The sequence below is a fragment of the Helicoverpa armigera genome, chromosome 5 (genome assembly GCF_030705265.1).
Source record: "Helicoverpa armigera isolate CAAS_96S chromosome 5, ASM3070526v1, whole genome shotgun sequence".
Lineage (NCBI taxonomy): Eukaryota > Metazoa > Arthropoda > Insecta > Lepidoptera > Noctuidae > Helicoverpa > Helicoverpa armigera.
The window spans coordinates 8,736,989-8,758,100 of record NC_087124.1 but is presented as its reverse complement, the minus strand read 5'-3'; the positions used below and the strand labels follow the sequence as shown (position 1 = coordinate 8,758,100).

Here is a 21,112-nt window from a genome sequence, read left to right as displayed (position 1 = left end):
GGAAAGCGTGCCATCCAGCTATCTAGGCCATCCATGCATCAGAAACACGCAGTTGCGATAAGCCGCAATCACGCGAATGACCACAAAATTATTCTGTTCCCACAGTTTAAATGTATTAGCGATACTACGCACCTCTATTATGTGAATTTATGTAACTAAGTAGTTACGTATTACTTACTACGGCTGGTTGCTCGTTGTTATTACGATGGAAAGAGCACCTGTCAGCTAGCTCCGGGGCGCACCAGTAGGCCATGGTCAGATATGAGATCTCTTATAATGTAACTCTTGAATAGGAAAGAACACCCAAAAATGGAATGGTATAATTATTACAAATTGGAGAAACTTTTCGTGTCGTTTGCATAATTTTCCATCGTATGAGCTGATTAATATTACATCCGCAATTCAAAGCAATACAAATTGTGCGATGAATTTCTTATAAATTATGTAAAGCAGTATTTTAATTTCAAATTTTTCGCTTACAATTCGGATGTAGATGTAATGTATATTTCGGAATCGTTTTCTTATTTCACTGCTCGTATTTAGCTACGTTTAATTTCAATGAATATTTCTTTAATAAATGGTCATACACATTTTGACATTTTGAATAATGCTGAAAAATTCTGAAATAAATAGTGATATCGTGATCAGTGAATCGAGTTTGTCACAGTACAAAGTTTATTACAAACAAACTAGATACATACCATAATTGGTATAGGTAGGAGAAATGCACTAATAACATTAGCAAGTTGTAACAGTTGCACAATGCATTGCATAAACTGATCGGCACTGAAACGCGAGCAAAAATCACGAGTGTGTAGCCATGCTTACAGTGTACTTACTGGACTGTTACAAAAAACTTGATTTATAATCGTACCCCACATATTAATCTAAATAGCTACGAAATTGCATGTTTATTAGGTTAAAGTTTTGATAGTAAGTACGATTTTACACACGTAAACAAAATCGTGCAATTTGTAAGAGTATGTTCATATTGCAGGTTAAATATGCACATATCATGTCTGTATAACACTGCCGATGAGATTAATATAGTAGACAATAATGTGGACCTTGGAAATCTGTAGTTTCAAAGTGTTGAAGATGAATAGAAACCTAAAAGCTGTACATAGGTAGATGTAGATACGCCGTAGTGTGAAAATGCTTTTACAACAAAGTGTTGAATCAAATGTTTCACACGCAGTAACGGGTTGATAGGCTATAAACTAGGCGCTCGTACAGCAACAATGTGGAGTACTTACTCGTAACTCTTCATTTGATGCTGTTCACTTACTTGAGAGTATCTGAAAGTACATGAAGAAGAAGGATTACAAAAATGGCTTTTCAACAGGAGAATTCAAAATAAATACTTTAAATGGTAAACCAAATTGTCTATTAAATAAATATTTACTTGTAGACCCAAAAGCGTACGCACGTAGACCACTGGAATCACAATTACGTATTCAGCACCAGACACCGTGTTTATGCAAAAAAGCATCTTCAATGGAGTCTAATTGCCTTCGGCTTGGCTCGCTTTTGTGTTGTTAATCAACGCACTGCGATTGTTCCAAACCCATTGTTCTCCAATGTTTTGGTCGACCCTTGGTTTTATTAAAGATTTTTTTTTGTAAAAATTGCCCTGCTATGAAAATTATGTTAGAATATGTTATAAATAAACTACGCAAGAAGCCACGTGGCTTGCTTGTTTTTGGAATAAATTTTGTTGAGACGGTCGCCATGGATAATTGCTTCTAATCCCTTGCTATTAAAGGAATATGTGGCTTCATATTATAACGTCTGATTATGGTGAAGCTGGAGCGCCGAACGCCATGACGCCAGCTGCTTCAAAACCCCTTGTGGTAAAGGTATGTCGGAGTTCTGCGTAGGAAAATTTTCCACTTCGAGAAAAACTAAAAATGTGGGTCGGTTTGCTATACTAAAATTATAATTTGAATATTTCAATAAAATATATAACTTACGTATCTATAAATATGTATTTGTATTTACGCGGCTGGGTGAAATTCTGAACCTAATAATTTTAATAACAACGACATCAACCTAATATAAAATATTCAAGAAGGTTCGGGATTATTATTTTCCTATATCTACCAAAAAGGTTGTCAAAAATTTAAATTTGGAAGACAAAATCTCTTTGGCCGCGTCCCTCGTATTAGTCCAATAAAAAGGTCTTGTTTGTTTTTGAATTATACTTTGTTAGGCGACGTGAAAACTTCGTGAAGTAGCTTCAGTATAATGTACAAAAGGACAGATAGGTACATTTTTCTTATCGCGTGGACTGATGTTTTCTTTGTGCTATTCACAGCGATCTTTGAGCACTCGGAAGGATGGGACAAGCATCTTTTTGGTTTTTCATCCATTAAAAACAGATTGTAGGTATAAGATATGATAGGGGGATGTGTTTAAATAATGTTATCTTGTTTTTTAATGTACCTATTAATTAATTGTTAAATATGAGATCTGTGTAGACCTTACGTGAATCAATCAAAAAATATCACAAGAATAACTCAAAATGTAAAAAAGAGCACATAAAATTATTAAGTTCAAGTAAAAAATTGCACAATTAAGCCAGTTTTTAATTAAACCATGTTATATGTTCTCTAGAGTGTAGCTCGGGATTATGCAATGTAAAAAACGTTCATTTTCCGAACGTTGAAACGGAACGCGAAAATTGTTTAATCGATTTTTTCTTTTGAAATATCAGTTATATTTTTTTAATTGAATTTATTTTCTTTTCAGGTACACTGCAGTATGGTGAATGTGATTAATTGAGTATCAGTGTTGGTTGCTAGTTTTTTTTTGTGTTTATAATGATGTGCGTCAGAACATTTGATTCGAGAACGATGTTGGTCGCAACTTTGTTAGTGATGGTGAGTGTAGTGGGTGCTAATGTGAACTCTACGGGTGTGTCGGGGGCATCTCGCATGGCATGGATGAAGTCCCTGCTGGATCACCACAACTGGATGGAGTACATCAATGGCAGCTTGTCTCTGCCTCAGAAGTGTGAGACAGATCTTAGGATCTATCTGACAGCGCTCAACGATGGACAACTCTGGGCTTCGAAAAGTAAGTAACTTGTTGTTTGAAAATTATGTGCATACCTACAGTGAACACATTACTTATTTTGAAAATGGTATCCTAGGATCAAATAGGAGAAGCTCTAAACCACCCACAATAATATTATTTTTAATGGATATTTTACTGTTTCTTATGAAACATATTGCGTATTAATGCAATAAAATAAACGTAAACGTATATTACCTATAACTAAATTATTATCGCACTCATTCATAAAAAACAGAAATAGCATTATCAACTTAATATTTTCCGCTTACCTGGTATATAATAGTTGCGGTATTGTACCGGTGGGCCCTCGTTGCACTTGCGTAAGCGTCAAATATGACTTGTAAAGAAAGCAGCTGCAAGCGCTATGCAGCGCCCTGGGCTACCCCAACTAGGTCGCATACCTTACAACTTATCTTATAATAACGTCCATAGTAAGTCAAAACTTTGAAGCCCTTAATTTTAGAAAATATAAAACAATGAATAACCCCTTGATTAATTGTCTCAGTCTTAATAAGTTTAACTATATTGCGTTTGTCACGAATTGCTGCCCCAATTTCCTAAGTCTGAGATTAAGCAACAATAAAAGAAAGGGGATAAGTCTGAAGTGAATTTGTTTTTAATCCCATGATAAGAAGTTCTTCGACGGATCATTTCTGTAAGCGTCAAGATGTTCCTATACACTAGGCTATAGGCTATACAAGTAGGCTCGAGGAGTATGATGAAGCGAGCGGGCCTCGCCATCGAAGCGCAGGCGCGAAGTTTTTATTCGCATCACATCCGATCATTACTGTCCGTTCATCCTCACCAATCATGCATAAATGTATTGTGGAATAAATCTAAAAATATATTAATATTAAACAGCCAGGGAATGTTTATTGGATTTTTTAAGGGGATTTTTATTATTTATTCCCCATTGTTATGGAAGCAGAATGATATGCAACAGCTTTTGTTGATTCAAGTGTAATTTATTTGCAAAGAGTTTTTCATTTTGCCAGTTCAATAGATTACCTTAAGCAGGGGAATATTTCCGGCTCTGATGTTGCCGCGCTACCCTTCGTGGGTAATAAATATCCCCCGGCCTCTTGAATCTTCACAGTAGCTACGTGACCAAAATGAGGATCATATCTTTTCGTCACGGTCACTATTTGATTCAAATATCATTAATCAGGGCCCCATAGTTTTACATCTGATGGGTGCTTGACTGGCTTCATTCATCTTGTAACTCATCTGGAAGGTAATAGAGCAAACAACTTTCCCTTCGACCGAATGATGCATAATCTGTTCCGAAAAGTTATTTATCAAAGCGGAAATGTACTCAACTGCCTACATCTATTGAAGTGAAATTGTTTCGCCACGTTTTGTAGCGAGTGTGTAAGCTTATGATGATGTAGGTTGTACTACTAGAATTCATCGCATTAGAGTGAAATCATCAACAGTTCATAATCAATTTGATTTACTTATCATCTTTGAGCACTTAAATAAGTTCATATGAAACTGAAGATAATTTAATCACAGTGTCAGACACAAGTAAGTGGAATAATTTAATTCGTTGCGCTTCTTTTACGGCGTTTTAATTTAAACATTGGCCTGCAGCAATCTCACGTTAGAGTTAAATTACTTTTTTATAACGTTCTTTGCAAGTTTTTAGTCAGAAAGAAGCTAAATTGATTGAGTTAAAAATTATAAAGTTAACCTACTTTACTGTGAAGGTTCGTATTTAACATGATATTACTAATTGTCAGTAAGTATATACAGTGATGTATTTGTATACGAATATTTATTCGGAATACAGTCGTCCATAAATATGAATATTTGTCGATATTGCGTGATGTTATTTGGAGATCAAGGGCCATTCGCCATGGAAGCGGAACAGCTACAATATTGATGTTGGTCGCCATCTGTTCAAATACTCGTAGATTAAATTTCCAATTGAATTGCAACCGCAGCAGACACGGGAACAAACGAGCTGCCGACGCTTTTAACGATAAAAGCGTCAATTTGAATACTCTAATATTTTCTCTGTTCGCTAATTGTGTTAGTTATCGCTCTGTTTCAGCAGGGTGCTGCGATTGGAGTTTCATTCGTACAAACAATTCAAATTATGTGTTAACACAGGCTACGGGTATGAAAATATTTTGTTAACTCATTGCAGTCCTATTTCACAGAGAATGTGTAATCAGTAATCCAGACGGTCCCTAAATAAACTGAAAACCGCTTGAGGGTAAAAGGAGTGACGTTACTCATAAACAGCATCGCCTGTTAATTGACTGCCAATCATGGACTGCCAATCATTCCCAGGGAATCTCGCTTCTTGGAAATCCATTCAGTTGGCCGTTTCGTATCGCATCGGTATTTCGTAGCGGTTAAATCCGATCAATTCTAAGGTATCGTTGTACTTTCTCAAGACGTCGAACAATGTCTAGATAGAAAATAATCCTTGGCTTCAATATATCTCATGCACTTACGAGGGTTGTAAAAGTCGTCGTGTAAAACTAAAGTTATTTCTCCGAGCATGCCTCAGCTGACATTACTTCTTACATCGAATCACGTCCATCGCCATAAAAGTTACGATTCTAATAAACATTATGTGTAAGAGTGTAGCAATGTATGTCGACTAGTGCGAAACTGCAAATAACGAATTTATACATAGAATTCGTAACATGAATTAAAATCTGGTCTCTGTCGTCCCTTTTGAGAATTAACACGCCTTTTTATGCACACAAATGCGAGCAAAAAATTTATTACATCGCATCACATTTAGCGGAAGAGATTTCAGAGAAGTGGTCCGCGGTAAATGAAGCTAAATGAGTGTGCTCAGATAAATGAATAGGCGAGGTGATGCTGCGCGCTGGTCCGCTCAAATGTACAACTATCTAGGAATAATGCTTATTGTGCGGTTTCGTTGCGAACATCTCATTTATACACGAGTAACATGGTTGTTTTGTGTGCTCGGAACAATGCGCGCTACGGATTCGGCTAAATTAACATGTTCCTATAAATAACCCCATTTCACAATTGGTAGGACGGTAAATCGGGAAACAGAGGGCAATTAAGTTCTTGGCATCATGACATTGTACTGTGTTACCTACAAATTACAGTATTTGCATATTTCCAACTCTAAAGTAAATTCATGAATTAAAGATAGAACGCGCTTTCTGCTAATCGTATTAAGTAATTAAATAAACTTAGTTACTTCTACATGATTAAGTTTTATGTCAGTATCTACAAGAAGTAATTTCACGGAGTCATATTTTAGGAACCCTATTAGATATTCATATGCATCCAAGGAGCCGACAACATCGTTTGCAAAGAAAAACGGTTGCCAAGTACCTAATCTATAAAATATTAATGTAATGGCCCCATTACTTTGTTATATTACCCCAACAAATATTTTACAATTAGAAAAGGCAACGAAAACGGGCATTTGAGAGATGGGAAAACTGGATGGTTTTTCGAACATTCGGCCACATAAATCAGGGTAGTCGACTTATTGTAAAGTTTACTCACGCCCACCTGCAACTTTGTCCTGAAAACAGAATTTATGGACGCGAAACTGAAACCGAAATAAAAGTAAGGAACACCCCCTTAAGTTTATGCAAAATCCCGCAATTAAGTTGAAAGGCACGTTTTGAAGTTTACGCTAGAATTTGAATAGGATATTTAAATTATTAGTATAGAATTTAACGATCAATTATTATTGCATAATTACTTCTGAATGGGTAAACGATGATTATTTGTTAATACCAGGTTAATAATTCTAAAGGCGTAATGTTATTATAGGAGCGCAAATAAGTCTATCTGTCTGTGAAGCGATTTAAATAACTCAAATAGTCTAAGTCTAGAATTTGAAAAAGAATATAGCTTATAATATATTTTAATCAGGTGCAGAAAGTAGCTCTCCGGGGCCCGGGTGCAACTGCAGGGAAAAGCTACTAAGAACAAATAACGTAATAAGGTATAACTTCCCACATCCTTGATTATTTCGTTAATAATCTAAAATCAATACCACAAGGAAGTTAGTCGAAAGTTTTGCAGCAGTGTTGTACCCTTATCAATGCTCTCTACTCGTAACCTTGACACTCGATTACCATGGGAATGTCTCAACTCTTGCAAACATCTCAAATATTCATTTAAGTAGTAGAGGACGGATGCTGTACTATCGGATAACATCGGAAGAGGCATGAGGAAAACATATTCAAAGAATGTTATGTCTTTTCGTTGAGTTCATTTTTGTGCTACTTTTTAGGGTTCCGTACCCAAAGAGTAAAACGGGACCCTATTGTTTTCGCTCCTCTGTCCGTCCGTCCGCCCGTCACCAGGCTGTATCCCATGAATTGCGATAATTAGAGAGCTGAAAACTAGAATTAAATGAATATTTTGGGGGGCTCCCATACAACAAACGTGATTTTTTGTCCGTTTTATAAATAATGGTACGGAACCCTTTGTGCGCGAGTCCGACTCGCACTTGGCCGGTTTTTCTGTCTTCAGTACTGTGTTTTTAAAGCGATCATATCTTGGCAAGATATGATCGCTTTAAAGAAAGACATTTCTATTGCATTGTCTTACTTGTATAACAAAAACCCAGCTTGAAGTTACATTAATTCCAAGGAAAGCTTAAAGATAAACTGAAAATTTACCGTTTTATACCTATCCAGGTGCTCCCAAAGTAATTGTTTCCAAGAGAGCACATAAAACCAGAAATGTTGTTTAACGCTTAACTAACAGATACAACAAGTATTTATTCATTGTTTAAGTGCGTAGTAAAACAAGCATCGATTCTCAGTTGAGAGCAAAGTTAAATTATCTCGTAACTCGTTCACAAGTTACAAATAACATAAGTTTTCATGGTTCCGTTTCAGTGTTTGTATGTACATTGACGCCATTATCTGTGCGGACTTTTGACTCGACAATTTGTGTGTTAATACACAAAATGGGATATTCGGCTCTTTCAGCTGATGCTTGTCCTAACGAGGGATCAACCTACACACAAACATAACAATATAAATAATCTACTCTGCATATACTTTCTAAAGATAACTTTTATACGTGATTCATGTTTACAATGTTGTTAGAATTTGTGCGGTTTCAGGCGACAACGTCCCAATGTGTAATTTATTTACCGTCGTCGACCTTTCTCGTATCGTGCTCGTGCCGTCGCCCTCCCTCACGGCCTACTCACCTTTATTTCGCAATTATTTACCAGAGACACCTCACTTTACAACAAGATTAGTTTTTTAATTTAAGCTTCTTTGTGCAAGATAATAGATAAAACTTTGCTCATAAACAATGCGGGTACTTTTACAGTTTATTTAAATATTCATTTATTTAAATGGCCGCCATTTGCATTGTTTTTAAGGGTTGTTTGGTGCGAATTTTGATAGTTATGTCCCAAGCTGTAATTGTGTAGGTAATAGTTTGTATCTTCTCTATCTTGTTAAGTACAGAAGTTAAGTTTAAATTAAACGCTGCATAGTATAAAATAACGAATTAAGCGCAGCTTTCGGAAAGCGCAGTCAACTTCATAATTGGTAGGATACTCACTATGAAGGAATGAGAGGGCTTTCTCAAAGTCTCTAATTATGTTCTAAACATTTTGGAAAGCGTTTATACTTTTTTACTTCTTAAATCTTCAAGGTTCATTCTATTTTCCAAATGTAAAATATATTCTTCTTAAGCCTTGCCATAACCTATAGTGAGCGGAATCAATAACGATACAATAAGTAGACCTAAAATAATGATGAAAAGCGAAAGAATTTTTACCGAGTAAAATGTTCATGACAGAGACTGAAGAATGCTTTTGAAAAGAACAAAAATTACTGAACATTTTTAAAATGCCTGAGAAGTGGCAGTATGCTTTTAAACTCACTCATTTATGAACTAGGAGAATAAAAAGTAAAAAAAGTAAGTAATTTTTATTTGACCTTTGAATTTAGTAAGTGATGTGAGTGAAGCATAATATAAGTTTAAGAAGTCAGTGTATACCTGTCCACAGTAAATAACTTTCATCTGAGCGCTGACAGCGAAACTTATTTGCTGAGAGCAAACTTTGCATTCCTACTCTGATTGTCCTGGACTAAGAAATTACAATTGTATTGTTATGTGATGCCACTGTGTTTAATTTTGTTCAAGTATTTCGTACCTATGTATGTTCATTTTGATTAAGTTATTCTTATATTATTTGGGTCGGTTTGGATCTGTTTAAACAATATCTAATAACAGTCTGAAAATACTAGGCTTTTTGATATAAACAAATGTTATTAATGTTTATTTTGTCTGATAAAATATTTAGGTAGAAAATCTTGCCAGAAAATTTGGCAGTATAATTTGAAACTAGATATTATTATAGCATATTTCCATGAAGAAAGCATTTGAAATTAAATATACGCTCGCAGTTTTAGAATCTGTTTTACGTCGACTTTAATGCCAAAACGGTTTCTGCTAGACTGCATGTGATCTTAAAACATTTGCTATTAGACTAATAGGTTATTCGATAAGTGGATTAACCATTTCAATAAATGCTCTTGAGCTTATGCTTACAAGAAATTATGACCATAAGCACATAGCCACTTTATAATAATGTTAGATTACGAGAATATCCGTTTTCTCAGATATCTTCGTTCTTAGCAATCGTCTATATTTCGTCATCCTTTGGTACGAAATCAATTCAATACGTCCGAAAATATTCCGTTACGCCCTTTCTAATTTTACGCCGGACTTGTCTCACATAATATCCGTCAATATCGATTGATCTTAACACCGTCAAGTGGTTTATATAAAACGTACACATTACACTGGATAGCAATAAAAATAACACTTCCTTCAATTTAATGTATCCTTCTTCCATGTCTATTGTATATTGTGCAATAAAATAAATCCATTGACACTGCTTACTATTTCCTGCATTATGCTGATATCCGTTTACACCATATTTTATGCAAACATTGCCAAACGACGGTCAATAATGTACTAATTAACGTTAATAGTGAGAATGAGTTTCTCAAGCACTCTCCGCTGAGGTCCGGACCTACGGGTTACATAACCGACGAACTAGTCTACGTAGGTATGAATGAAATTATAATAGGCGACCTACTTGCCGCATATTTCGTCGAGATGATCATGTTTGCGAGATGTAGCGCGGCGTGCCCCTGCATCTCTCCCGCGCCTCAACTTGATGCGTCGCTGGGTCTCTTCCACGTGGATCTTATTATAAAACCAAGCGCAAAAATACGACCGTCTTAAATTATTTACTCTAGATATTAGTTTCCATTTTCACATCTGCCACCTGGAATTCTGTATTTAAACAATATTTCGTGTGAAGAGGATTGTCTTTGTTGCTCGTAAATTTCTTAAATGTCTGCTCTGAATAGCTGAAATTCTGTTGGTAAATATTGATAAAGCGGCTCCCGTATAACAAGACCACAAAGCGCTCATGTTTAATTGGAGGTATTATTGGAACGTCGAAATTTCTCTCGTGTGGAGTTATACGGCAGACTCAAAGGGAGCGGCTCGTCAGTCGGTTAATGCCTGAATAATGCAAACTGTTCCATCGCGTTCTCACCTCTTCGTTTACCGTATAGTTCGTTAATGCCTTCATCCGCCGCCGTCTATGCCGCTTATCTGCTGTTTTCAGCAATTGCGGTACATGCATTTGTGGAACAGTCTCCAAAAGTTTATGATTTTTTTTATAATTATGCTTTCATTTTGCAGGCGTTTTGTTACCTGAAGAAATATAAAGAGTTTCTCAGAAATGATAATCGATTTCCTATTAGGCATTGTAGATATTATGTAGGTACATACATAGATACACGTGTGGTTTGTAACATTAAGCGGTTTGTTCACGAATGTTTGGTGCAAGCTGTCGCGTGTTGAAATGGAACCGGTTGCCTTCACGAACAATCGATCGAACTATAACGCGATACGAATAAATCTAATATCTAGATTAACAAACATTGCTAATAGACGTGAAGCCGGATTAGGCGCATACATTATGATGATGTAACTATCATTACTTACTTATAGCTTACTTACCACAGAGGTTGAAGTTAATTTCATAGATTCTCATCTAACCATTATTCGTACGTAATATAAATGCGGTCATTGTTTAATAAATAACGAAGGAAATTGAATGGATTTAAGTACTTACGTATATCTAGAGCGTACAAGAAATTACTCTCATAATTTAGTGTGAGTTTATCTCACTCATAGTAATATTGTGCAACAATTTAATTAAAAGGCAAAGAATTATTCTTTATTATAGAGACGAACCTTAGCGAGTGACGCGGGGATTGAGAAACGCGTGCTCGCCGGCTTGTGACGTAAGGCGCGAGCGCAGTCGACGCCGCGGCCGCGCAGACCCAAGCTCTTGCGCAAAATACGCCTCATAACGTGTAAATCGCAAATTTCATAAGTAACCCGTGAAAGTTAGCGATTCATTTCACTCACACGCACCGAAGCGGCGTATCGAAGGTTCTTGTTAAACAAGCCACGCTCGTGGTGACATAATCTGCGTAAATCTCATTCCATCAACTAGTTAACAGCTATATCTGTGTTTTATGTTAATGTTATTGATTATTGTATTGGTCTATCGGGTTTCAAATGAGGTGCTAGTCAATTTCACTTTGGTAACAGAACAAACAGTTCACTGTTCTTCGAGTTATTCTGAGTGTGTTTTCGTACTACATAGTGCGACATCGCCTTTTAAATTTTGGTTCAGTAAGACAGTTATTGGTTTTCCGGCTACAAAAGTTGTATGTCACGATTGAAAGAGAATCCAATAAATAACGAGAGGACCTACAGTATAAGACGGCAGCATAGTCTCATCGGATAACAATGAACTAGCAATAATACCCTGCTTACTACTTGGAGGCGGGTAACCGTGACGGTTATGTTCAAGTTATGACATTAATTGCCAGTTGTATGAGGAAAATTGACAATGTTATGCTCTCCAAGAAATTAAGCAAGAACCAAGATCCGCTTGGGAAATGTATATTTCGCGGTATCGAAAAGGTTCGTACCAAGAAATTGATTTTATTTAAAAGTAATCGGTTACGTTAATCTAAAGAAAAAGAAGCAAATTATAGTGAACTGGCATGCAGCCTCACTTTATAAATGTTGATAATTACTGACTTCAAAATCAAAGAAAACAATCGAAGAATCCATTATGAGGTGATATCGCTACTTAACAGTTATTTAATTAGTAGATAGGTACGTAGGTAGGCCTAATCTAATCACACAGTCATGAGTATGACCTGTCCATACATTTAGGACCCTTCTATTACCTCAGATTATGGTAATTGCAGATAGCAGTCAAAGCTATGTAAATACATTATATACCTATAGCAAAATGGATTCAGTTCGACAGCTTCGTACATTATACAGAGTAATAGAGTTACAAGCCACCATAATTTGATAACGTCGTGTGCGCTCCACATAACCTATAATGCAACATATTTTGTCAGATATAATTGATTGGATTTCGGGTGTCCGGGTTTCCAAAAAGCTTTTTGTCACATTTAATAATGTCCCAACATTTCTCTTCAACCTTGTTTGTCAGCAAGACAAAGCTTTATGACGCGTTGACGGTCTTGCACTTTAAATATACCTTTTTATTTACTTTATTGAATTGGCTAGCCTTCTTATGCTTCAGAACACATCAATGGTGTACATATCCTAATTTGCATAAAATACTCTAAGTACCCCTTTTAACTTGAGTAAATACTTATGTACAAGACATGTTTCAAACCTAAGGACAAGCAAAGAGTTGCGAATACTTGAGTAAGTTGTGGTTTGTCCCACATAAGCTCTGGGAGTTGCTCTAAACCTAGACTACACAAATATCCATTATAGTGAAGATGTTGACACGGATCGAGTGCGTGCATCTACTGAACACGCATTGCAATGAGCATGAAGTTGTTGCCTCAACACTGAATGGTGTAAGCCAATCGGTCAATTAACAGGAATTTGCCCAATATTTCACAACGCGTTAACGTCAATCCTTTGTAATGAAATATTTAATGGCGGTATGCCGGCAAGTGGAACGGATGTATGGACACAGTGATGTTTGCAGGTCCCTAGAAAGAATTGCCCAGTTATTTGGCAATTTTACTTTCGTGTTGCGGTTTGATTAGGCTCAGGCGAATGTGCCGTGTTGCAATGCTGGAAAACGAGTAATGCATTAGTGCAAGTGTGCTATTCTTTACACATCGTTTCAAAATTCAGACGATGATATGCAAATCTAAATGTCAATTTGAGTGTGTGCTTAATCACGACGACTTGCAGAATACTATAGGTACGAAACTTTCGGAGACACTTACGAAAAGTATTTCACTTGTACTGAATGATTTATGTATATGTGGATATTATATATGAATTTTGGAATAGGCCAGGTAAAATATTAAGCGAATTTCTTAATAATAATAAAAGATGTTCCCACTGAATAGGGACTTCACAATAAACAAACACAGTACAATGACACAATCGACATATCAAATTGTAGTGTCGTTCACGTTACCGCAAATTAGTCTTTGTTTGGAAACAGTAGTTTTTGAATTGTTACCGCAACAAAACATTTTTGATTCGTTGCGATATTTGTTGTGACGTAACTATACTGGTTTAGAATAATTTATTTTACTGTATTTGGGTAAATATGTAACGTTGAATATATGTCTGCGTAAATAAGAATATGATTACGGCTTAACTAAATGTTAAACGAGCAGTTAAAATCCTATTTTATTTAAAAGAAATAACGCACAAAATGTTCAAACCCTGTAGCGATGTTTCATGAAAATTTAAAAACACTTCCCCAGGTTTATTCTGTGATACTATTGGACCTACATTTCCACCTTTTTTGTTTGATTGCCCGTGGCAAACCAAAAAGCTTTTAGAAAGCTCCACTATATTTTAATATTGCTGTGGCCGCTGGCATTCATTGCCTGTTATTTATATTTAAATGAAGTGTATTCTCATATGTATATGTCTTTGAAATGGCAATACATATACAGTCACTTCAGAATCGTCGTCGTTATGTCTGCCATACAGAGTTTGAGCAATTTTGAGGACGTAAACTCACGCGCGATGTTTCATTAGTTACGTAACAAGCATGAGAAAAATATTCAAGCAAGTGCAGATTTGACCGCAAAGTGGGACGATGGCCGACCGTGACTGCAGGTGCATACACGGCCCGGCACGCTGCGCCGCTCGCGCCGCGGTGACGGTGACGGCCGACGCATCCACTAACGCGGCTTTAATTACAGGCTTGGGAAACAAATGTACACAAGGAAATCTTCGGATACACGTTTTCCTTGTTTCCCACTGAATGTGAATGTACGCGACATTGACAAGGGTTACTTAAATATGTAACATGCGACCTTTTTATGAGACAAATGTATGCACGTTTTTAAGGCCTGCTCACCAGATGGAACCAACAGAAAGCCAACCGCAACAGGACCCGTGGCTTTTAAAGAATTTAGGCAAACAGATTCCAAAATTCATGCCATTCGTGGTGTACCTACTTCAAAAGGAACCTCTTTTCACAATCGCTTGCAGCCGTCCTTTTATCTGTTTTCCGGATTTTCCAAATGTTCCAAATAATAATTTATCTTCTTTCCAGTTTCAGATCAATTTCGCCTTTGGTATACAAATGGTTGTTTATTTAACTTCTCGATAGCTGTCCGAGTTCGATTCGAACAAACGATGAATATAAGTAACTTAAAGGAATTGTATAAATTATTTTTAAATTACTTTTATCTTTTGGAATGCCAGTGAGACGTAGATAGCGATAAGGCTTTCCTGTAATGAATACCGTAAGCAATCGTACGACCTCGTGTACACTTGCAGCTGTAGCTATGTTGGTTTCTTAATTAACCCCTAAGACAAAGCAAATAGATGGCAGTGTACCGTGATCCAGATTATTCCAGATATTACATTACTCTATGCATACGATCTAATATTGTTGTACGTCTGGCTCCGGACATAGTGAGCGTTGCAGTGTTACGACTCGTGGTAATCTGTGTCAACCCACAGATATCTTAGTTCAAACTTCAATATCAACTTACAGAGTAATCAATATTGGGATACTTAATTGAATATGTACGAGTATGTCGTAATGTTCTCAAGCAATTCAATCTCGTTTGATTACTTAATTGCTTTATAGTTTTTGTAGTTTATATATCAGCTGAGGCTTGGTAACCTTAAAGTTTTGTAATTACTTTAGTGATTGGGTATGTGGTCATGTTGTTGTACACAATTATCATCGAAACCCGAAATATTTGCACCAAAGAGAGAGGCTTTGATACCTAAATGGTTTTGGAAAACTGATACAGACCTACGTAGCTGTAGAAAGTGAGTGTGATGGATGTCGCGTGAAGTTGACAAATCCAACGTCACGCCATGCACTCTCGCCTTTGCAGTTTTCTCGCTGTGTCATCGGCAGAATGGCGGCGGTGACGGCTGCCGAAACTTTGTTTGCCTATTTGCCTTTCCTTCAATATACAATCTATTGTTAGTTTTATTCCTTCATGTATTCACTGGTGGATGACTCATCTCTTTAACTTTGATTACCTACTTTAAATACTGTTCTACTACAGTATTTAAACACCAAGATAAACTACAATTGCTACGAGAAAGATATAAAGCAGCGTCTTAAGAGCCGACACGTGGGTAACACATAAAACTAGAACAAGTTAATAGAGTCGCTCCGAGTTAGCTCCACCATATAACAATGACTCCCCAGGTTAATTTATTACACGAAACGAGAGAGAGAGAGAGATACATATATTCAAATATCACGACCTGAAGTGTGATAACCCACCATATTCACAGATAAAAATGTCCCTCGGAATAGGCTTTGCATGATTTAATATCTGGAACGTTGTTTTATAGTCGTCGTACGAATCTTATTTAACGTTCTCCGTAACTGCACCTGCGCTATATTTGTAGTTTCCGCTGCCGTAAAACTATCCGTAATAGAAACGAAATTTCACGCCAGCTGGCAATATGCTTTTGAACTAAAACAGTTTACAGCTGAAATTATAGCTTTGGTTTACTAAAGTAACACGAAATAATGCTTTTGTAGTCTACAATACGACGCGAACAATAGGTGCCCGTGCACATTTCAGGGCACCTTCAAAACATTGCTGATAAAGGAAATATAAAATATATCACGAGAAATGTGTCGACGGCACGTAAGTCTTTTCACAAAAGGCGCTTACACTTCGGAGCTTATAATAACACTTACGGCGTAGATAATGGATACCTCCTGCGGGGCTCATCTAGAAAGGGTAATATTTCACTGAATTAATAAGTGTGAAGGTAATAAATCAGCGGAATTGTGCAGCGCTTCTTGCGGCCGGGGATCTAAGTTAGGATCAGGCTGCAGAGCCGGGCTGCCCGACGGCCGGCGCCCGATTGTGCTGGACGCTCAGAAGCTAATCTAATCGCGACCGTGCACAGAATTAGCCGACTATAATGAACGTATTTAACTGAGCTTAGCTTCCCTATTGAATTATTTATGGATGTTTGCCTAGCCTCTTTTATATCATTAATCAACTGTGAGCCTTGTGCCTAAAATATTTTGTGACGTAGAAAAATTATACGTAGTATTTGGAGCAAATTCCCCGTGCTACTTAACTGGAAGCATGAATAATTCTACAGTCTTTTCGTACATAAGCAAAGAGGGAAGGCAGAAAAGGTTATATTTTTTAATGTCAGGGACACCGCTCTTAATAGCAGAATTAAGAATTTATAAAAGGATCTTCTTCCCCTAATTCCTGGAATTAAACCATTTTAAATATAAACTTCGATTAATGATTTCGCGGCCCGTTGAGAAGTCGACATATTTTCCGTTTTTCCTTCTTTGCAGAACGATATTAATATAATTACAGAACCACAAAGTTCTGAAATAAAAAAATAAAACACGGATGTTGATCCTAATTTATTGAAGATGAAGGAATTTGCTTAATGTAGGTATTCGTTTAATATTCCCCTTGATGCTGACTCGTTTTGTCCACGCGGTTCATAACTCGCACTCGTGAACCATTTCTATTTATAGAATAATCATTCAATTTGAGGTTTCTAGCTTCCCAAATACCCGATACGAAAAGTGGAAGACTTTTGATTAATGACCTCATATTATAAGAATTATATAATAATTTCCAAAAGAATAGGAAATTCCCTTTCGCTGTTTCTTAATATGTAAATGAAGATAATTTTCATTTGAGAACAATTCCTATTATTATGACAATGTAATTGCCGCCGACTGGAGGCTGTTTCTAATTATTTCATTAGAATTGAGTCTCCTTACTTCGGTTTAATATGAACTCTGTCTTTGGAACACGTGTTAGAAACGATTAAGAAGTATTTAATCTCATTTCAGGAGCTAAACGGGTAATTACACTTTACAAAGAGAATGTTTCAAGTGTTTCAGTTAATAAGTCGCTTATTAACAAAAGTTAAATAATTCGATTAAGCTCTCGGCGTACTCGCTCCTTTTCCTATCTTACAAATGTCTTATTTAAGGTAGTCGAGTACTTTTAATTATACATTTATACTGTACCTAGAACTGTTAGGTAATTACTGTTGAAAAAGTACCCATTTATTGCACCTAATGTGACATAAAACATGTAATAAATTGTTATCAATCTGCGGGAAGATGGTCGTATTTCCAAATCATTTGAGGGGTAACGCGAAAGCGAATCTGTCGTGTATGTCGTAAAACCGACGGCACTGATCAGGACTGATGCCTTTCCCGGCCGTAAGGATCACACTTGTAGATAATGTGGTTCACTGAAATGAGAATACTTTAGGTACAATCATTTTAACAATGAATGTATTGATTATTATGAAGATGATATAACAAATTTGAAATAGGAAATTAAATTTCCACTTATAGGTGTAGGAAATAATCTACGAATCAACATGGTTCTAAATCGTTGAAAGTACAATAGTCATGAATTTTGTGGAACAAGGCGTCTCAAAGGACTATTCAGGTTCAAGTCTCAAAACGCTTTCCTAAGCTACAAAGTTGCGTGAAGCATTAATCTAACTGTCATTTACATGTCCAACTAACCATTGCAGGGCCTAACTTCTAGTCGTATCTGGAAGGATCATTCTAGAAAGAAATAATGACCCCTATCTCACAATGAGTGGAAGCAATTTGCAACTGTGAGGAATTATGACAAAATATCCTTTGTTACTAATTATAACCTAACGTTAAAGCTAGTACTTAAAGTCAAATAGATTTAAGGAAACCGCAGGAAATTGTTGGACAACATTATGTTGCACGGCGAATGGAACGATGTCTCGAACAAAGTGAAGAAACTTGTGAGCCAACAATCTTAAATGTATAAGCTGACATTGTTAGGAAACTGTGGCCCCTTCGCAAGCAAATAAAGTCAAATTAATAATTCTAAGCTAACTATTTAAGTTATTTAACAAGTTATGCAAAACCCTAATTATACCCCTATTATGTTACAGGAAGGGATACGGAGGAAAATATTGTACGTAATCTACCCTAACTATTTTATATAATGACCATAAGTTGATTAGTTACAAAATTATGAAATAGAATAGACACCCTAAATCACACCGGCGAAAAATAAACATAGGAATCAATGACATACTTATTTCGAATACGAAATTAACTCAAAATGAAGACGGATTGCCTAAGCAAATATTGTAACCAAAAAATTCTTTGCCTATTCTGAGCATATTTCCTCAAATTCCCTTGTGAATTACGAAGTTCGAACAAGTACCTAGCAACAAGAAGACTACAACGCCTATAAAATATGTTGTAGAATCTATTTTAGAATTCTAGAATGTTCTCAAGTTTTCGAAAAGGTTTTAATACTTTATTTTTTCCTTTTCCAGTATTCGACGCGTCTGGCCATTACACTCCTAATGTGTTGTTCGGCAACGAATACTGGCTGGGCTCACAGAACGCCTGCCGCGATCTTCAACTGTCCGAGTACTATGCTCAAACGCCGCCCTTCCCCACTACTTTCTACGTTGCCAAGATCAACTTGACTGTGGACAACGAACATTTACCACAGGTAACTAATTTTTTACTTTATTATAAACCTTCTAAAGAAAATACCAAAAAACATACAAAAATACCTTAGCAATTGAAAATGTGCGATTTCCAAAAAATTACACACCTTGAAGTTGATACACCCGTAGCAACATTTCCACGGGTTAAATAATTTATGTGGTTAAATAAATTTATTACCTACACCCTTTGGCGCTCTGTTGTATAGTATTTATGCAGAAATCCGCAGAGTTGAAACTTTCACTCGTTGACACGGTATTTAAATGGTAATTCTATACGGCTTGCGATATCTTTGACCTCTAAAGGTTAATAATATGATGCGTACCGATGCAGGGCCCATCTATAAATAGCCTGCCTATAAACAAGTTTTAACTTAAGGCATGTTAATTTTACCTAATTTATATTAATGTTGACGTATAAATCTTGATTGACAACACAAATAGTAGCCCAAACAAACGAATAACAACAAAGAAAGTTCAAGTGAGTATAAATCGTAAACGTGACGTCATTCGATCCGTTAATTTTATGGTGTAGGCTGCCACAAAAGATAAATAACAAGGCGAACTCACCCCGGGCTGTGTGAGGCTAATTCACCCTTACGTCACGAAAGTTTAATATAAAAGTTTTACTACCTCGCGGCGCAAGTTTCAACCTTTTGCGCCGATAGAGTCAACTTCATTTGCTACGTTCCTATTCCCTGCAGTGTTGTGTGAAAACACACTGACTTACTTCGCGAAAAGATAGAAAATAAGTGCATTTTGCAGAAAAGTATTACGGTTAGTTATTGATATAACGAGCTTTAAAGGTCCGCGGTGGCAATGAGGCAATAAATTAAGCAATTTGTTTATTCGTTTATGTTATAAACAATCACTTGCATAAGTTGCACAATATTTTAGTTAAACAGTAGGTACTTATTTAGTGACACACTTACATTTTTAATACTTACACACGGCTAAACTTTCAAGGTTCCGACTGTAAAAATAAGCCTTCATTGATTTCATAATTATTATTTTTTTTTGCTCAGTAAAGCCTATAATATCAGCAGAGAGAGTAATTTCAGGTTTATGTTTTTGTGATAGGACCATAATTTGAATAATAATTTGCATAGGTAAAATTGAATAGTATTCAATTTACTGGGGTCTTGTCCAATTAATTCGGTATAAATATTTATAATGCCTAACTCCTTATTTTGATCGTTTTGAATTAATCGGCGGATTAACAAAGATATAAAGTAGGTAGGAGTGAATATTGCGTATATCATATAAGAAAGTGTTATTATCTTTTCAATATGATATATAGATTAATGATGGTCAGAAAGTTTTCATCCCTCGGGTGGTAGGCGTGGATGAATCAACATTTATTAACGGGTGCTGGACCAGTCACGTACCCTATCTCAAATAATATTATGAAGGTATTGGGGCTCGCTTGTAAATGTATTAGTTTTGTTTGTAACTTATATTGATATACTAACAGTAAATTAATAAAATATAGGCCACATTAAAAGGCTTTAAGGCTTTTTTGACATCGATTTCTTTTTACCTTTCGAATGACACCTAATTATCTCTGCCCAGTAAAACCTTGGCGTTAATGAGTGCCTTGGGTAATAGCTAATGACCGATAATAATGTCTAGCCTATGACATTTAAACATTGGCTTTAAAAGGTCACCTAATAATTACTTAGTATGGTGACAATAATTATTTTGGGTTACGGGAACAACATTCAGGTAAATACATAGTAGGTATGTAAATGCTTTAGCAAAATGCTAAAACGGTTTATATTTTTCGTGCGTATCTTGCATGACTTTTATAGCTAGGTTTTCATCCAACATAAAAGCAGCTTTACCTCTTTAAATGTTAAACTTAATCTGACATATAAACACGAACGTAATCTTATGTGCGCAAGTATTTAACAAACGCTGAAAGTTACAAAGCTAAAGCAAACCTTTTACACATTCGGATTTGCTCAAACGCTTAAACAAAACACACATAACA

General features: G+C 36.1%; 1 protein-coding gene across 1 annotated transcript in view; it reads left to right on the top strand.

The window, feature by feature from the left end:
• LOC110370844 (nose resistant to fluoxetine protein 6) overlaps window positions 1-21,112 on the top strand; it is a 57,168-nt gene that overhangs the window by 15,057 nt on the left and 20,999 nt on the right. Inside the window, exons 2-3 of the mRNA XM_021326834.3 lie at window positions 2,752-3,078; window positions 18,943-19,124. Of these exons, the coding sequence (XP_021182509.3) occupies window positions 2,823-3,078; window positions 18,943-19,124 (438 nt within the window). The 5' untranslated portion in view covers window positions 2,752-2,822. The remainder of the gene's footprint in view (window positions 1-2,751; window positions 3,079-18,942; window positions 19,125-21,112) is intronic.